The following is a 17284-nucleotide window of genomic DNA, read 5'->3' as shown; positions in this document are numbered from 1 at the left end:
ATGTGTTCATAGGTCTGCTTTTACGCAAATAAAATTGTTTAAATGACTGGCTTGTGGTAAACTGACATCCAGTGCCGAATTAAGGGTCTGCTTGCCTGTAGGCACATTTTATAAGTGGCACGAAAATCCTAAAAAATTTGAATTATCAGTGTTGCCAAATCATTGTCACAAAAGTCGTTGTCGTAAAGTGGCCTGGATTTTTTACTGGCCTGTAGGCACGTGCCTACTTTGCCTAATGGTTAATCCAGCACTGCTGACATCTTGACACCACAAAAAAGATTCAGTTTGGTAATAATTTATGCACAGCATACATAGACGTAATAAATAAATATTAACAGTTATGTCCATGTTTGGGTGAATGATGGTTGTAGCGTAAGTATATAGGGTGAAAATGTTTCTAAATCACCGATTACCATACATTTAGGGCGCAAAACGAAACAAAAGTGAGGTGGTCATGGCAAAAATATTATGAAAATGCAATTTGCCATAATTCGCGAAAACACTAAACAAGTAACATGGTAAAGTATAGCAATGCTAATACTACAAGCCTGTTTGATGCACTTCATAATAAAAAGTACGTTTATACACTTGAAAAAAGTCAAACTTCACATAGGAGTATGAAATTGCCTAATATATGTGTTTAAATTTGGTGAATCCAATGTTTTGAACATCGGCATTTAAAATATGAGCTAAAAATTTTACAATTTAAACCATATGTCATTCAAGCACTAAGGCTAAAACCAAGCAGAATAGCATTCTAAATGTAAGTGGTATGAACAGACAAAATACTTCATAATATGCACAATAATATCAAAGCACACATATGGAAATATATGCACACAGTGCAAAATGTATGTCTGCAGCTTCATATAATTTTGTGTATATATGTTTTAAGCATCTAAAAGAGGTAAGTACAACCTAAACTGCAGATGACAAAGCTACAATGAAATGCAAACATACAACATAAGCTTTTCTGCATATGAAAGTTTCCAGTATTTGATATTTTGTGCATTAAATTTTAAAATTAATTAAGTTTTGGCACCCAAGCAACGGACATATATTAAATTAATGACACGAAAAAGTACAAAATTTAATTTAATGCACCGTTATTAAAAAAAAAACAGGTATAAATTTCATACCTCATTAAATAGATCAGACAATTTGTGCAAATTCTGTATTTGAAAAGTATATTTTGTTTGTGGCAATTTGAGCACTAGGTATGCAAAGGTAGCACAGTAAAAAACATGGAATAAAATGTGTAGTTGGGTGTTAAAGGGCTAGATTGTGTAGTTTAGTACAAAATGAATTGAATGCTACTACAATGAATGGAACTAAAGGCAAAAAAAGTTGCTTGTGTAGAGAAAAAAATGTAAGGGTTAGGAAAGCTGTTTATGAGAAAATATACACAAGAACAATAACATAACTTACAATACATATTCACAAAAAATATACTTCACAAACGCAGGAAGCGGAAAAGTATAAAGTGGACCATTGTTATTAGACTGTCAAGTTAAGCTTCACATTCTCTTGTTCCTAAAATTTTTTACAAGTTTTTCAACCCCTTGATTCATTTGTACTTTAATCATATTTATAGTCATACAGCAAACCTTGGTTCACTTGAACCAAAGAATTTAACGAATTTAAGCACAGATCTGCATTAACCGATGTTAGTCTTACCACATTACAAATTATGTTTTGTCCAAATTAGGTGAAGATTTGGTCCAACCTAGGTTTACTGTACTTTATACCACCCTATATGTACACCATAACCAACTCCATCCCTTCACCTATGGTTCAGCTCTAATTAAACCCTAACAAATTCTTCAGACACAAAAACACAAGCTATTTCTGACACACCACACTCTATACTACCAACAAAAACCTTGTGCTGGTGCCATGGTAACTCAAACCCAGGATTGAAATCCTTCTTTTGACGCTTCAGGTTTCTTTTGCAGTTAATGGCTGGCACGATTCGGTAACATTACCAGTTGCTTCTTTTCTGCCTCCTGAAGTTTTAGCACCAAAGATTTTCGGGTCAAACATTCGTTTGTGGTAGAGTATCGCGATCAACGGAATAAATAGCAAGGAGAGTAAAATCACCATGACGATAAGAAACATTGCCCATCCCGGAAAAGTCAGCGGCACTTTGGTACCAGTGTTCTCATTCCAACCCTTGTAGGCAGGTGGTTCCATCGCTAAACCAACTATACTGGCAACTAGGATGACTGCTAAAGCAAGTGGGCATGTGATCCGCCATGAAATCCTCCAGTATAAGTTTGGGTAACTCCCCACCATTTCTTTGAGGTCTTTTTCAAATCTGCAAGACAATTGAAAGTTAATGAAGGGTGTCAGTTATAAAGGAATTGTTCTACTTCCAGCAGGATTTTAATGGAGCAAAACAATGGATTTACAAAATAATAAAAACAAATGTTAAATCTTATTTAAAGCAGATCTTGTTTAAGAAAATTCAATCATTTGATTAAAACAAAACTTCCAGGCAAGTTGTGCAATTTCTATGCATATATAAAACACATTATGATGTTTTTTCCTAATAATAACAATAGAAATTGTTAACTGCAAAAAATGGAATAAAATATGTCAACGTATATTATTACCTTATTCAAATAGAATCATATAAATAATTTTGTATATATTTGTGGGTAGTTTCATTTTTGATCATCCTACTTTTCAAGTTATTCGTAGTTGTAAAATCTACATTTTTATGTTACTTCACCTGTTCATTCCATAGATGTAGCTGACAGACAAAACTTCGCAAAGTGCAATTGAAACAAGGGCTAATGTGGCCGAATATGAATCGAAAATATCTAAAAAGTAGCTTCCGGATCTTTGTGTGAAAATTAAACCAACCACAAACATACCTGAAAACAAACAATATAAAATTGATTTTAATCATGTACCATTAAATTTAGAAGGGTTTTCTCAAAACAAAAAAATATGTTTACAAAGCAACAAAAACACCGTTTTTTTTAGGAAAAGTACATTAAAAAATAGGAAAAAAATCAAAAACTGGTGATTATTGTACTTAACAATTCAAGAAAGATTTTGAGATTACAAATTACAGCCCTACAACTTTTCATTGACAGAACTTTCATTGGGCATAAATTTTCCAAATTCTTTTATATACTGGATTTTGTGTGACTTCCTAAATGTTTCTGTATAGTTTATAACAATTAACTTACATGAGCACATTATAGCAGTAAGAACAGTTTTAGGAATTTTGCAACCAGCATCCAGAGCAGTTGTGATGACGGTTTGAAGAATTCCAAATTCGCTGCTCATTCCGATGCACAGAAGCATGAAAAAGAACAAAACTGCCCAGAACGGAGCCCCAGGAAACTTCAGAACCGCTTCAGTGAAAGCTATGAATGCCAACCCAGTGCCTCCCACATTCTGAGTAGAAACAAAACTGTTAACTAGAAAAGTGGCTTTCTGATATACTTAAATTTTATATATTCTATACGATATTTACCAATTTACTATACTATACACAATTGTATCTACATGTATGATTGTTTTTGCAAGCAAAAATGAATGGGTCCTCACACGCGAGTTTATGCACAATTGTATCTACATGTTCAGGGAAGGGGACCCATTTTTACATAACTTTTTACATGACTATGTTGTCAAGCTTTTTACTGCGATTGACAGTTTTGGCATTTAAGCGGACGATTTTTATAGACAACGGCTATGGTCAGAATTAAATGGATTATGTCTTAACTGAATTTGTTATTAAAACTGTTTTTTGACAAAAATATATTAATTTTACACAATAATCTTATATTATTCATGACAATGGGCTCTAAAAAACTGTACTGTAATTTAGGAAATATATGCATGGCCTAATTTATGATAGTTAACAATGTGCCCTATGCTTTTTGTGTTTGGTCTAACCGTTTTGTTCACTATAACTTACACAGCAAAAGCAGTTTTTCAGACTTGAAATTTTAATGCACACTTAAAAAAGGCAAACTTTTTGCATGATAAAGGAGAAAATAATTTTATTAAGGTTTTAGTGACAGGCATTTCCAAAATTTGATTACGGTTATGATTAGATAACATCAATATATACATTATCTGCATGTTAGCAAAGCTTGATTTCTAGTGTGTGATAAATAGGCCCTGCAGCACACTAGTGTACACATTTGCACATCAATTGGTGTAAATAGGACAACAGTTGCCAAGACATAAGATTAAAACTCAGCAGTTAGCATGTTGTAAATTATTTGAGTTGTTAATCAATACACGTAAGCATAATTAAAATCCTTAAGTTTTAAAAACAGCAATTAAACTCATTACACAAGTGTATGGGGCGCAAAGGCGCTCAATAAATATTTATACTTTTTAATTATGTAAGTGTTTTATAAAAGCAAGCAAGCAGCAAGGGACTACTTTGTTTGGGTAATTAATTACACTAAGCATTACAATTACAGTTGGATTTTAACTAACATTTTGTAAAATAATCCTAATTACAGTACATGGGTTCAAAATGTTCTATGTTACCAAACATTTTAGTGGCATTGACAGTATTTATCTCCCACAAATTATTTGTATCATGTCAAAATAGCTTATCAAACACCTTGGGTGTATCATTGTAAATCAGATTGAAAATTGCAAACAATAACTTACATTGTCCAGCTCCTTTTTTAACGAACAGTTTGTTGCCATTTCCATGAAGGTCCAGGTTTGACCAGTAGTAAGATAAAATTGTTCAGTAGAATTACTTTGATAAAAATGTTCGAGTTGAGAAAAGACTTCTCCATTTGCTTCATACATTGAGTTCAATTCCTCTCTTAATCTGTGCTGGTTCCTTTAACAAGAAAAAAATGTTGAAAAGACTTTAAAACCTTGTATAGTTCAATGCCTCATGCTTAAAAGTTTGATGCTAAAATCTTATGTGGTAAAAAACAGATATTGCATGAAACATTTTTTACACTTTAGGGCACCTTGAAAAAATGCTCATGGCAATTTTTAATCCAAGAATAGAAAAAAAGTGATAACATCAACTTACTGATCCATGCATTCAAGCGTTTTGTTCTTTGCCTTGAAGCCAAGTATTGAGAAGATGGTCACACAAGCAAATATAGAAGTAAGACAATTTGCACTTGCAACAAATACAGCATCCTAAAAAGAATTATTGTTGTTACCAATACCTACATAGTACACACAATCAAAGGTATTGGGTTATTTGATAGTTAAAAACATACTTTTTGACAGTTGTTATTTGCTTTTGTGTAACTTGAATAAGCAATAATTGTTCCGTAACCAAGACCAAGACTGAAGAATATTTGAGTTGCAGCGTCTCGCCATACATTTGCATCTGCCAGTTTTGTAATCTGAAAAAAACAAACAATTAAGATCAACAAAAACAAACAAATTGCTAATGCAACAAATACATACACATGTAACTATTCAAAACCTTGACTAAATTATTTTAAAGGACTTAGGTGCTCCTTTCGAAAATAGGTCATAATTTACGGTATTACAGGATTCGTAACTACCATATAATGTTAGATGTTAAACGTAGTATTTATAGACATTTGTAAACAACCAATTACAGGATTAGTAACATGCACTAATAAAAGTAATGTGCCCTCTAGCCACGCCCACATATACTGACCAATTACAAACTAAATAGTGTAACCACATTCCTTCCTGTACTGTAACCGTTTCAATATTGACAAAGCATTTATAAGCATATAAGCAAAACTACTTAATAGATTAGTCCCATAGCTGACACGCCCCCAAGCCACGACCATCGCATCAACCAATCACAACGTTGCTAATCCGGTTCTGCCCGACAACACCAGGTTAAACCCACTGTGCCAGTCCACATAAAGTACTTTAAACCTCACAGTGAAAGTAAAGTACTTGAGTTGGAATTGAAAACTCACATCCGGGGAGAACATGTACTTCACGCCATCAACTGCCCCATCAAGTGTCATCCCGCGTATGAAAAATGCTATCAGGACAGTGTATGGAAAGAGGGTGGCAAAATACATCACTTTTCCACTTGATTTTATGCCTTTGTTCATTCCCAGAAAGACAATAACCCAGGCAATGAAAAGAACTAACACCATTCTCCAGTTTAGCTCACCTGAAAAACAACATTTTAAGAATGATATACGAAATGTCAGATTAATATGATTGTCACACAAAAATACGAAGAATAAAATATAACATATTCTATAACCGCAAGTGATGCTAATGCTTTTTTAAACCTGTGAAGGAAAAAAAACTAATTTTTGCTTTGACTGACATGTGAGCATCAGGCAAAAAAGTTTCAAATATGGTGTGCCTTCAATCAAACCCAAACAGAACACTTAAAACCACCGATAATGATAAAAATCTGTCAGTAATGGTAGCTTACTACAAAACGGCATTCCAGATCAAAGTAAGAAAAGTGACAATTAAGCACTTACTTCCACTATCGATGGTATTTGATATATCAAGTGTTTCACGATACCAGAAATAGTTGGTTGGCGAACTGACGTTGCATTCATGAACTGGAATTGTGCCATTGATCATTGGACAACTTGCCCATGGCAGCGGTGATTGGAATGAATTGTAAAGATAAAATGATGCCCAGCCCAAAATCATGTTATAGTAGAGACCAATTAGGAGACACACCTATGATAAAAGATAGGCATAGCCAGGTTATTAAAAAAACTGAAAAATAAAGAAATAATTTTATAAAACAACAATTTAAATGTACAATTAATTGATGTTTTGTACAATTAATTTGATTTCAAAATGCCCTTGAAAGAAACTGCCTAAAACGTTTTTGCAAAAAAAGTTACTAGTCTACATTATAGATGGTCAGTAGTAACTTTTGTTCAGGTGATCAAATGCAATTTTCTTTACTGTAAACTAAAACTATTCTGTTCAAAATAACAAATCTAAAAATATTTTTGCGCTTACAACATTACTGGCAAATCCAATTCCACCAAGATAGGGGTTTATATGTAACCAAACACCGATTGTGCCCTTCCGAATCTTTTGACCCACGGCTAATTCCAAATAATACAAAGGGTAACCTTCCAGCACTAACATGACCAAATAGGGAATCAAAAAAGCACCTACAAAAATCAAAGAAAGCAAATATAGTATATATTTTACAGTTCTATTTGGTACACAAAGAATGCTCAGAAACACCATGTGTTATAGGGGATAAATGGTCAGTTTCCATTATAGCTCTGACAATTTTTGGCATTCTACTAAATGTTTTCATTTTTTACGGAAATTAATGATGCCAGTTTTTATACTGCAAAATATATACTTTTTTACGAAATTATTTATGGTTTGTAACAGTTTTTTCATTAAACATACTAAATATTAAACTCGTGACTTTGTTTTCTTTTTAACATATGTCTACTTATTTTATTCATTTTACATGTATTTTTTTGAATTACCTCCGCCATTCTTTTTGCACAAGTACGGGAACCTCCATATATTTCCCAAACCCACAGCAAAGCCTAAAGCAGCCATAAGGTACTGAAATTTATTGTCCCATTGTGGACGTGGCTTTTCTTTTTTGTCACTGCTGATAGAACCATCTGAATCAACAATTTTTTCTGACGCTTCTAAATCTTTGTTTGAAGCAATTATTTCTGAGGGTTGAGATAAATTGTTGTGAGGGTTGGGAGACATCTCAATGCTTACTTCTAGATGATGGTGACCTGCACAAATTACAATTTATCTATTTTTTAACTCTTAAAATGGCTTATATACACTTTTGGCTATTCCATTTTATTCAAATCAGTTTTCAATTTGTTCAATCATAACCGTGGCATAAAAATTTATTAACAACAAAAATTAAAAATGTGTAAGTTATAATTTGACACGTCCTGTCGTTTAAACTATGCCCAAAGGTCACGATTAACGACAAAAATAAACCATGCTGTTTAAACTGACTTAGATACTAAAAAATGATTTTTTTTACACATTTAATAGATGCCAACGATTAGAAACCATAACATCAAAAAAGGGTTAATAGAAACATTAAATAATGCTAGTACATACCTTTTCATTTATCCTTCATTTACGGTATTATGATACCATTGTCATTCTGCCAGAATAAAATCGAAAAAAGGAATGCGATACGAGAGAACGTCACGGATGGATGCGCAACGAACGTTTTGGCCAAATCGAAATATTGACAAAATACGCTAATTTTAATACAATTTTTGAAATCTTTTCGGGCCCATTATTTTTTTTAAATTCGCAACATTGCCTCATCTTTTAGTCTATTTTAATAATCCGTTTTCAAAAAAGTGAACCCGACTCGATAATTACAGAAAAATGCAATTAACTAACACCCACTTTGGACCAAATGCCTACAGTGACGAAATACGCTAACTTCAATAAAATTTTTGAAATCTTTTCGGGCCCATTATTTTTTTAAATTCGCAACATTGCCTCATCTTTTAGTCTATTTTAATAATCCATTTTCAAAAAAGTGAACCCGACTCGATAATTACAGAAAAATGTAATTAACTAACACCCACTTTGGACCAAATGCCTATAGTGACGAAATACGCTAAGTTCAATACAATTTTTGAAATCTTTTCGGGCCCATTATTTTTTTTAAATTCGCAACATTGCCTCATCTTTTAGTCGATTTTAATAATCCGTTTTCAAAAAAGTGAACCCGACTCGATAATTACAGCAAAATGCAATTAACTAACACCCACTTTGGACCAAATGCCTATAGTGACGAAATACGCTAAGTTCAATACAATTTTTGAAATCTTTTCGGGCCCATTATTTTCTTTAACTTCGCAACATTGCTCAATCTTGTGGTCTATTTTATTAATCCATTTTCAAAAAAGTGAACCCGACTCGATAATTACAGAAAAATGCAATTAAGTAACACCCACTTTGGACCAAATGCCTATAGTGACGAAATACGCTAACTTCAATAAAATTTTTGAAATCTTTTCGGGCCCATTATTTTTTTAAATTCGCAACATTGCCTCATCTTTTAGTCTATTTTAATAATCCGTTTTCAAAAAAGTGAACCCGACTCGATAATTACAGAAAAATGCAATTAACTAACACCCACTTTGGACCAAATGCCTATAGTGACGAAATACGCTAACTTCAATAAAATTTTTGAAATCTTTTCGGGCCCATTATTTTTTTTAAATTCGCAACATTGCCTCATCTTTTAGTCTATTTTAATAATCCGTTTTCAAAAAAGTGAACCCGACTCGATAATTACAGCAAAATGCAATTAACTAACACCCACTTTGGACCAAATGCCTACAGTGACGAAATACGGTAAGTTCAATACAATTTTTGAAATCTTTTCGGGCCCATTATTTTTTTTAAATTCGCAACATTGCATCATCTTTTAGTCTATTTTAATAATCCGTTTTCAAAAAAGTGAACCCGACTCGATAATTACAGCAAAATGCAATTAACTAACACCCACTTTGGACCAAATGCCAATAGTGACGAAATACGCTAAGTTCAATACAATTTTTGAAATCTTTTCGGGCCCATTATTTTTTTTAAATTCGCAACATTGCCTCATCTTTTAGTCTATTTTAATAATCCGTTTTCAAAAAAGTGAACCCGACTCGATAATTACAGAAAAATGCAATTAACTAACACCCACTTTGGACCAAATGCCTATAGTGACGAAATACGCTAACTTCAATAAAATTTTTGAAATCTTTTCGGGCCCATTATTTTTTTTAAATTCGCAACATTGCCTCATCTTTTAGTCTATTTTAATAATCCGTTTTCAAAAAAGTGAACCCGACTCGATAATTACAGCAAAATGCAATTAACTAACACCCACTTTGGACCAAATGCCAATAGTGACGAAATACGCTAAGTTCAATACAATTTTTGAAATCTTTTCGGGCCCATTATTTTTTTTAAATTCGCAACATTGCCTCATCTTTTAGTCGATTTTAATAATCCGTTTTCAAAAAAGTGAACCCGACTCGATAATTACAGAAAAATGCAATTAACTAACACCCACTTTGGACCAAATGCCTATAGTGACGAAATACGCTAACTTCAATAAAATTTTTGAAATCTTTTCGGGCCCATTATTTTTTTTAAATTCGCAACATTGCCTCATCTTTTAGTCGATTTTAATAATCCGTTTTTAAAAAAGTGAACCCGACTCGATAATTACAGAAAAATGCAATTAACTAACACCCACTTTGGACCAAATGCCAATAGTGACGAAATACGCTAAGTTCAATACAATTTTTGAAATCTTTTCGGGCACATTATATTTTTTAAATTCGCAACATTGCCTCATCTTTTAGTCTATTTTAATAATCCGTTTTCAAAAAAGTGAACCCGACTCGATAATTACAGCAAAATGCAATTAACTAACACCCACTTTGGACCAAATGCCTATAGTGACGAAATACGCTAACTTCAATAAAATTGTTGAAATCTTTTCGGGCCCATTATTTTTTTTAAATTCGCAACATTGCCTCATCTTTTAGTCTATTTTAATAATCCGTTTTCAAAAAAGTGAACCCGACTCGATAATTACAGAAAAATGCAATTAACTAACACCCACTTTGGACCAAATGCCTATAGTGACGAAATACGCTAACTTCAATAAAATTTTTGAAATCTTTTCGGGCCCATTATTTTTTTTAAATTCGCAACATTGCCTCATCTTTTAGTCTATTTTAATAATCCGTTTTCAAAAAAGTGAACCCGACTCGATAATTACAGCAAAATGCAATTAACTAACACCCACTTTGGACCAAATGCTTACAGTGACGAAATACGCTAAGTTCAATACAATTTTTGAAATCTTTTCGGGCCCATTATTTTTTTTAAATTCGCAACATTGCCTCATCTTTTAGTCTATTTTAATAATCCGTTTTCAAAAAAGTGAACCCGACTCGATAATTACAGCAAAATGCAATTAACTAACACCCACTTTGGACCAAATGCCTACAGTGACGAAATACGCTAACTTCAATAAAATTTTTGAAATCTTTTCGGGCCCATTATTTTTTTTAAATTCGCAACATTGCCTCATCTTTTAGTCTATTTTAATAATCCGTTTTCAAAAAAGTGAACCCGACTCGATAATTACAGCAAAATGCAATTAACTAACACCCACTTTGGACCAAATGCCAATAGTGACGAAATACGCTAAGTTCAATACAATTTTTGAAATCTTTTCGGGCCCATTATTTTTTTTAAATTCGCAACATTGCATCATCTTTTAGTCTATTTTAATAATCCGTTTTCAAAAAAGTGAACCCGACTCGATAATTACAGCAAAATGCAATTAACTAACACCCACTTTGGACCAAATGCCAATAGTGACGAAATACGCTAAGTTCAATACAATTTTTGAAATCTTTTCGGGCCCATTATTTTTTTTAAATTCGCAACATTGCCTCATCTTTTAGTCTATTTTAATAATCCGTTTTCAAAAAAGTGAACCCGACTCGATAATTACAGAAAAATGCAATTAACTAACACCCACTTTGGACCAAATGCCTATAGTGACGAAATACGCTAACTTCAATAAAATTTTTGAAATCTTTTCGGGCCCATTATTTTTTTTAAATTCGCAACATTGCCTCATCTTTTAGTCTATTTTAATAATCCGTTTTCAAAAAAGTGAACCCGACTCGATAATTACAGCAAAATGCAATTAACTAACACCCACTTTGGACCAAATGCCAATAGTGACGAAATACGCTAAGTTCAATACAATTTTTGAAATCTTTTCGGGCCCATTATATTTTTTAAATTCGCAACATTGCCTCATCTTTTAGTCTATTTTAATAATCCGTTTTCAAAAAAGTGAACCCGACTCGATAATTACAGCAAAATGCAATTAACTAACACCCACTTTGGACCAAATGCCTATAGTGACGAAATACGCTAAGTTCAATACGATTTTTGAAATCTTTTCGGGCCCATTATTTTTTTTAAATTCGCAACATTGCCTCATCTTTTAGTCGATTTTAATAATCCGTTTTCAAAAAAGTGAACCCGACTCGATAATTACAGAAAAATGCAATTAACTAACACCCACTTTGGACCAAATGCCTATAGTGACGAAATACGCTAAGTTCAATACAATTTTTGAAATCTTTTCGGGCCCATTATTTTTTTTAAATTCGCAACATTGCCTCATCTTTTAGTCTATTTTAATAATCCGTTTTCAAAAAAGTGAACCCGACTCGATAATTACAGAAAAATGCAATTAACTAACACCCACTTTGGACCAAATGCCTACAGTGACGAAATACGCTAAGTTCAATACGATTTTTGAAATCTTTTCGGGCCCATTATTTTTTTTAAATTCGCAACATTGCCTCATCTTTTAGTCTATTTTAATAATCCGTTTTCAAAAAAGTGAACCCGACTCGATAATTACAGCAAAATGCAATTAACTAACACCCACTTTGGACCAAATGCCTACAGTGACGAAATACGCTAAGTTCAATACAATTTTTGAAATCTTTTCGGGCCCATTATTTTTTTTAAATTCGCAACATTGCATCATCTTTTAGTCTATTTTAATAATCCGTTTTCAAAAAAGTGAACCCGACTCGATAATTACAGCAAAATGCAATTAACTAACACCCACTTTGGACCAAATGCCAATAGTGACGAAATACGCTAAGTTCAATACAATTTTTGAAATCTTTTCGGGCCCATTATTTTTTTTAAATTCGCAACATTGCCTCATCTTTTAGTCTATTTTAATAATCCGTTTTCAAAAAAGTGAACCCGACTCGATAATTACAGAAAAATGCAATTAACTAACACCCACTTTGGACCAAATGCCTATAGTGACGAAATACGCTAACTTCAATAAAATTTTTGAAATCTTTTCGGGCCCATTATTTTTTTTAAATTCGCAACATTGCCTCATCTTTTAGTCTATTTTAATAATCCGTTTTCAAAAAAGTGAACCCGACTCGATAATTACAGCAAAATGCAATTAACTAACACCCACTTTGGACCAAATGCCTATAGTGACGAAATATAGTGACGAAAGTAAAAGATGAGGCAATGTTGCGAATTTAAAAAAAATAATGGGCCCGAAAAGATTTCAAAAATTGTATTGAACTTAGCGTATTTCGTCACTATTGGCATTTGGTCCAAAGTGGGTGTTAGTTAATTGCATTTTGCTGTAATTATCGAGTCGGGTTCACTTTTTTGAAAACGGATTATTAAAATAGACTAAAAGATGAGGCAATGTTGCGAATTTAAAAAAAATAATGGGCCCGAAAAGATTTCAAAAATTTTATTGAAGTTAGCGTATTTCGTCACTATAGGCATTTGGTCCAAAGTGGGTGTTAGTTAATTGCATTTTGCTGTAATTATCGAGTCGGGTTCACTTTTTTGAAAACGGATTATTAAAATAGACTAAAAGATGAGGCAATGTTGCGAATTTAAAAAAAATAATGGGCCCGAAAAGATTTCAAAAATTGCATTGAACTTAGCGTATTTCGTCACTATAGGCATTTGGTCCAAAGTTGGTGTTAGTTAATTGCATTTTTCTGTAATTATCGAGTCGGGTTCACTTTTTTGAAAACGGATTATTAAAATAGACTAAAAGATGAGGCAATGTTGCGAATTTAAAAAAATAATGTGCTCGAAAAGATTTCAAAAATTGTATTGAACTTAGCGTATTTCGTCACTATAGGCATTTGGTCCAAAGTGGGTGTTAGTTAATTGCATTTTTCTGTAATTATCGAGTCGGGTTCACTTTTTTGAAATGGATTATTAAAATAGACTAAAAGATGAGGCAATGTTGCGAATTTAAAAAATATAATGGGCCCGAAAACATTTCAAAGATTGCATTGAAGTTAGCGTATTTTGTCAATATTTCGATTTGGCCAAAACGTTCGTTGCGCATTTATCCGTGACGTTCTCTCGTATCGCATTCCTTTTTTCGATTTTATTCTGGCAGAATGACAATGGTATTATGATGGCTGCCACGTTACGTTACCGCCTTATTGCATCACGCTTTCCGAATTCAATTCAATTCCGTGCTAAACGACACGCCAACCTGGCATTTATATACCTCGGAAATAAGAGAGAAAAAGGAAAAAAGAAAATGTCATGGTCTAGTAACGTCAGACATGCCGCTTATAGAAATAAAAGTAAACGTATTTATTAACAATTGTCTTAAGTATTTTTTAAAGAATATGCATGAAAACTACAAGAGAAATCTGTTTAATACTCAACACCCACGATTGTATTTGTATTCAATCTATAAAAAAGTAACTCGATTGGTGTTGGAGTTGGTTTCTAGTTTCTAAAAGGAACTACGGCTAATTAAACCCGTTTCGTAAAGCAGTGTGCTAGGATTTTGGATATTGTGACTATTTATGAGTTAGGATTAGCAGCAAAAAAAAAACAAGGCAAAGTAACGTGTTTAAGTTCAAGCAGACATGTTTGGTGGTTCTTTAATGTGTATTACTCGTCTTTTACATAACATGAGTTGATACAATATTTTTGTTAAACGCTCCAACACCGTTGCAATTGCAAAGTGTTTCAAAAAGTATGCAAACACATCAGATAAACACAGGTGGATTTGTTAACTTATATAAGTTTAACAAACAATATAGTATATTGTTTTGTTGGCAAGCTGATAAAATAGCCAGTGGTCATTTTTTTTTCTTTTGTTCTCTTAAACTACTTTCATTAAATAAGCCGTTACTGGTAGGCATAAAGTATAACGAGTATTGATCTTCCAGCAGTTTTATTAGAAATGATCGACATCCCATACAAAATGCCTTCATCAGAATAATGCTATATTCCGAAAGACAAATTTCCTATACAGCATATTGACAAATTTTACTTTTATTGTCTCACTAGTAGTTACTATAAGCATTGTTAAATACGAATTTATACATGTTATGCAGGTTGTAATTTGTTCTGTGTACGTTAATGCATTTTGTAATAATGCAGAGATTTTTATGATGGAATGACTTAACTGACTGTATGGCATGACATGTCCGTTCCCCAATACGGCATTTCTGATTACTTAAAAGATTTAGAGATTTTATCAGAGTCAGATTTAACAGCTGCAAACAAGGAGTTGCTTCAAGCCCTCAAAACCTCATGGGAAACAATAAACTGCGAAACTCTAAAGGAGCAAATAGAAAATGCTCCCATTAAAGTTCAACTTTTTGTGGAGGACATGAAATGTAGAGAAGGCCCTTTTGAAATCACTTGCGTTCCTTCTTGGACCGGAAGGACATTGAAAGAAAAAATAGCGACGTACTTGCATTTCCCAGTTGATTATCAGACCTTGCTAGTGGAGTACAGTGTGATTAAAGATGATGAGCTCCTTAAATCGCACGGAATAACCAAAGAAGGGGACTCACTAAGTGTGTTCCTACTGAAAAAAGACCCTGAAGAACCAGAAGTTCAAAACTATGAGGAAGATGACATGCAACCTGGACCTAGCGGCCTTCAAAGAATGCAAACATTGCCCCATACCCAAACAGGCAACAATGTTTCATTTCCTGATTATTCGGACAGCGATTAGACCAGTGGTGGGATTCAGCCCATTTGCACCGGTTCTATAGAACTGTCTCACAAAATTTTATGAGATCAACGAACCGGTTAGCATTACTGGTTACTGGCGTTGGACTTTTTGTGACAGAGCCAGCTAAAAATATGACTTTTGTGATAGAACTGGCTGACAAAAAATTTGAATCCCATCACTGGATTAGACCTATGAACTTTTATTCTATGCACAGTTTTGTTGTTCCCAAGCGATATTGTTACTTGTCAATCATTACAAATGCTTGCTTTTCTTTTTGTTTACTTTGTAAAAGTACATCTTTCATTGATTTAATTGGCCAAAACCCTGATGCTTTAATGTAATCTACTACAAAGGGCATGTAAATTGACACAATGTACCTGTTAAAAGTAGTTTTTGAATTATTTTTTGGTCACATTTTCATTACCACCAGTGCCGTAGTTTAAAATCAGGTAAAACAGTTCTTCAAAAGATATTAACATCAAGGCATTTAAAGTGGTTCATTTAAGGAAAAACAACGAAAGACAAAACCAGTTTTTTATATTTACATACTTTTGCTGTAATTTATCCTATCATTATTAATGCAATAGGGCTTGTATCGTTCTCCAGGATTTTTAGTTTTTAAAGCAAATTTTGTTGTACTATTTGTTGATTTATATCTGTGTATGCCATTGCTGGTCAGCATAAATGCTCGATTTTGGTAATTAATCTAGATGTAATGTTAAGGTGCACTTATGGTGGTAAGGATTTTGATAAGATGTTAGCATTATAAAGCATGTAACCTTGAACCGATAATTCACCCAAGATATTTTATTCCACCACTTTCAACTTTTTTAATACTTTTAGGGGGGTCAGTTTAACATTTTTGTGACTTTTTTGCTTGTTAACATACTTAAAAGGACACAAAATTATTTTTATTTAAATGATGTTGCCTTTCTCTTAAATTGGGTGTTTAGTAACTAAATCCATGTTCAAAATAAGTTAAGACATTTTTTATTTGTTTATTTGTCATGCATTTTGTGATACAGTATTTGCCAACTAATTTTTTCATTCAGTAATTTGACACTGTAACACATCTGACAATAAGTAGCAATTTTATCTGGAACTTTTGCTGAAAAAACTAGCTTTTTATGTAAAGAATTCACACTCATCGTAGATATTGTGTAAAACAATGGTCGATATGTTTCATTGAATTTTGATGAAAGATTTCTGTACTTCGTCTCAAATTATTGTTGAGTTTTGACGTAAACGAGTTTGCTGTCCAATTTTACACTGCTTTCACACCTCAGTGGTGATTTATGTTTTTTTATTTTGTATGTGAACAGGAACCAATTTCAAGAATTATTTCCCTGTATTAACAGGCATTTTGAATTTCATTAAATGACAAAGGTAAATTACCAGAGGTCTAAAGTGTGGCTCATGGACAGGACCCAACGTCTTTAATCCAGCCCAAATAGCTCTTTTTGAATATAAAACAAAATCGTACAAAGCCCTATTTTAAACCCTTTATTGCAATTCAAAATCTATATCGCAAATTTGCAACAGTATACCATTTGTGTGCCTTTGTCTAATATTAAGTTGAGTGGTAGGGAATCTGAAAATCCCCTAAAAAAGACCCCATATTTATGACATTTGCTCAACCTGTCTGACGTTTTTGAACTACAGTGATTGTTCTATCTTTGACCGTGAAAATAAATCGTTTTTTTACGGATTGTTTTGTGCGAAGAGAGTAATCTACAGTTAGCAACATCT

General features: G+C 33.0%; 2 protein-coding genes across 2 annotated transcripts; one reads left to right on the top strand and one right to left on the bottom strand.

Annotated features, from left to right (window-relative positions):
• Nucleotides 1-279: 279 nt before the first annotated feature.
• On the bottom strand, nt 280-14032 carry LOC145237375 (sodium-dependent neutral amino acid transporter SLC6A17-like). The gene is made up of 12 exons (XM_080100211.1): nt 13969-14032; nt 8041-8074; nt 7431-7697; nt 6940-7097; nt 6441-6648; nt 5913-6115; nt 5226-5354; nt 5030-5142; nt 4648-4828; nt 3201-3411; nt 2735-2879; nt 280-2317 (listed from the first exon to the last, which is right to left on the bottom strand). Exons 3-12 carry the CDS (start codon nt 7666-7668, stop codon nt 1939-1941), a joined length of 1965 nt encoding a protein of 654 aa, XP_079956337.1. The 5' UTR covers nt 7669-7697; nt 8041-8074; nt 13969-14032; the 3' UTR covers nt 280-1938.
• An 856-nt stretch (nt 14033-14888) lies between these two features.
• LOC145239452 (uncharacterized) lies at nt 14889-17243 on the top strand. Its single transcript, XM_080102773.1, has one exon. The coding sequence runs from the start codon at nt 14996-14998 to the stop codon at nt 15533-15535; it is 540 nt and encodes a 179-aa protein (XP_079958899.1). The 5' UTR covers nt 14889-14995; the 3' UTR covers nt 15536-17243.
• Nucleotides 17244-17284: the final 41 nt, after the last annotated feature.

Source organism: Phallusia mammillata, chromosome 7 (assembly GCF_965637545.1).
Source record: "Phallusia mammillata chromosome 7, kaPhaMamm4.hap1.1, whole genome shotgun sequence".
Classification (NCBI taxonomy): domain Eukaryota; kingdom Metazoa; phylum Chordata; class Ascidiacea; order Phlebobranchia; family Ascidiidae; genus Phallusia; species Phallusia mammillata.
This window is presented reverse-complemented; position numbering and strand designations above follow the sequence as displayed.

What these genes read in the sequence shown, in the direction of transcription:
- LOC145237375 (XM_080100211.1), bottom strand. Translation starts at nt 7,668, where the DNA reads ATGTCTCCCAACCCTCACAACAATTTATCTCAACCCTCAGAAATAATT. An exon ending in GTGCAAAAAGAATGGCGGAG is followed by an intron (nt 7,098 to 7,430) that starts GTAATTCAAAAA and finishes TGATTTTTGTAG; the next exon opens with GTGCTTTTTTGATTCCCTAT. An exon ending in TACATCTATGGAATGAACAG is followed by an intron (nt 2,318 to 2,734) that starts GTGAAGTAACAT and finishes ATTGTCTTGCAG; the next exon opens with ATTTGAAAAAGACCTCAAAG.
- LOC145239452 (XM_080102773.1), top strand. Translation starts at nt 14,996, where the DNA reads ATGTCCGTTCCCCAATACGGCATTTCTGATTACTTAAAAGATTTAGAG.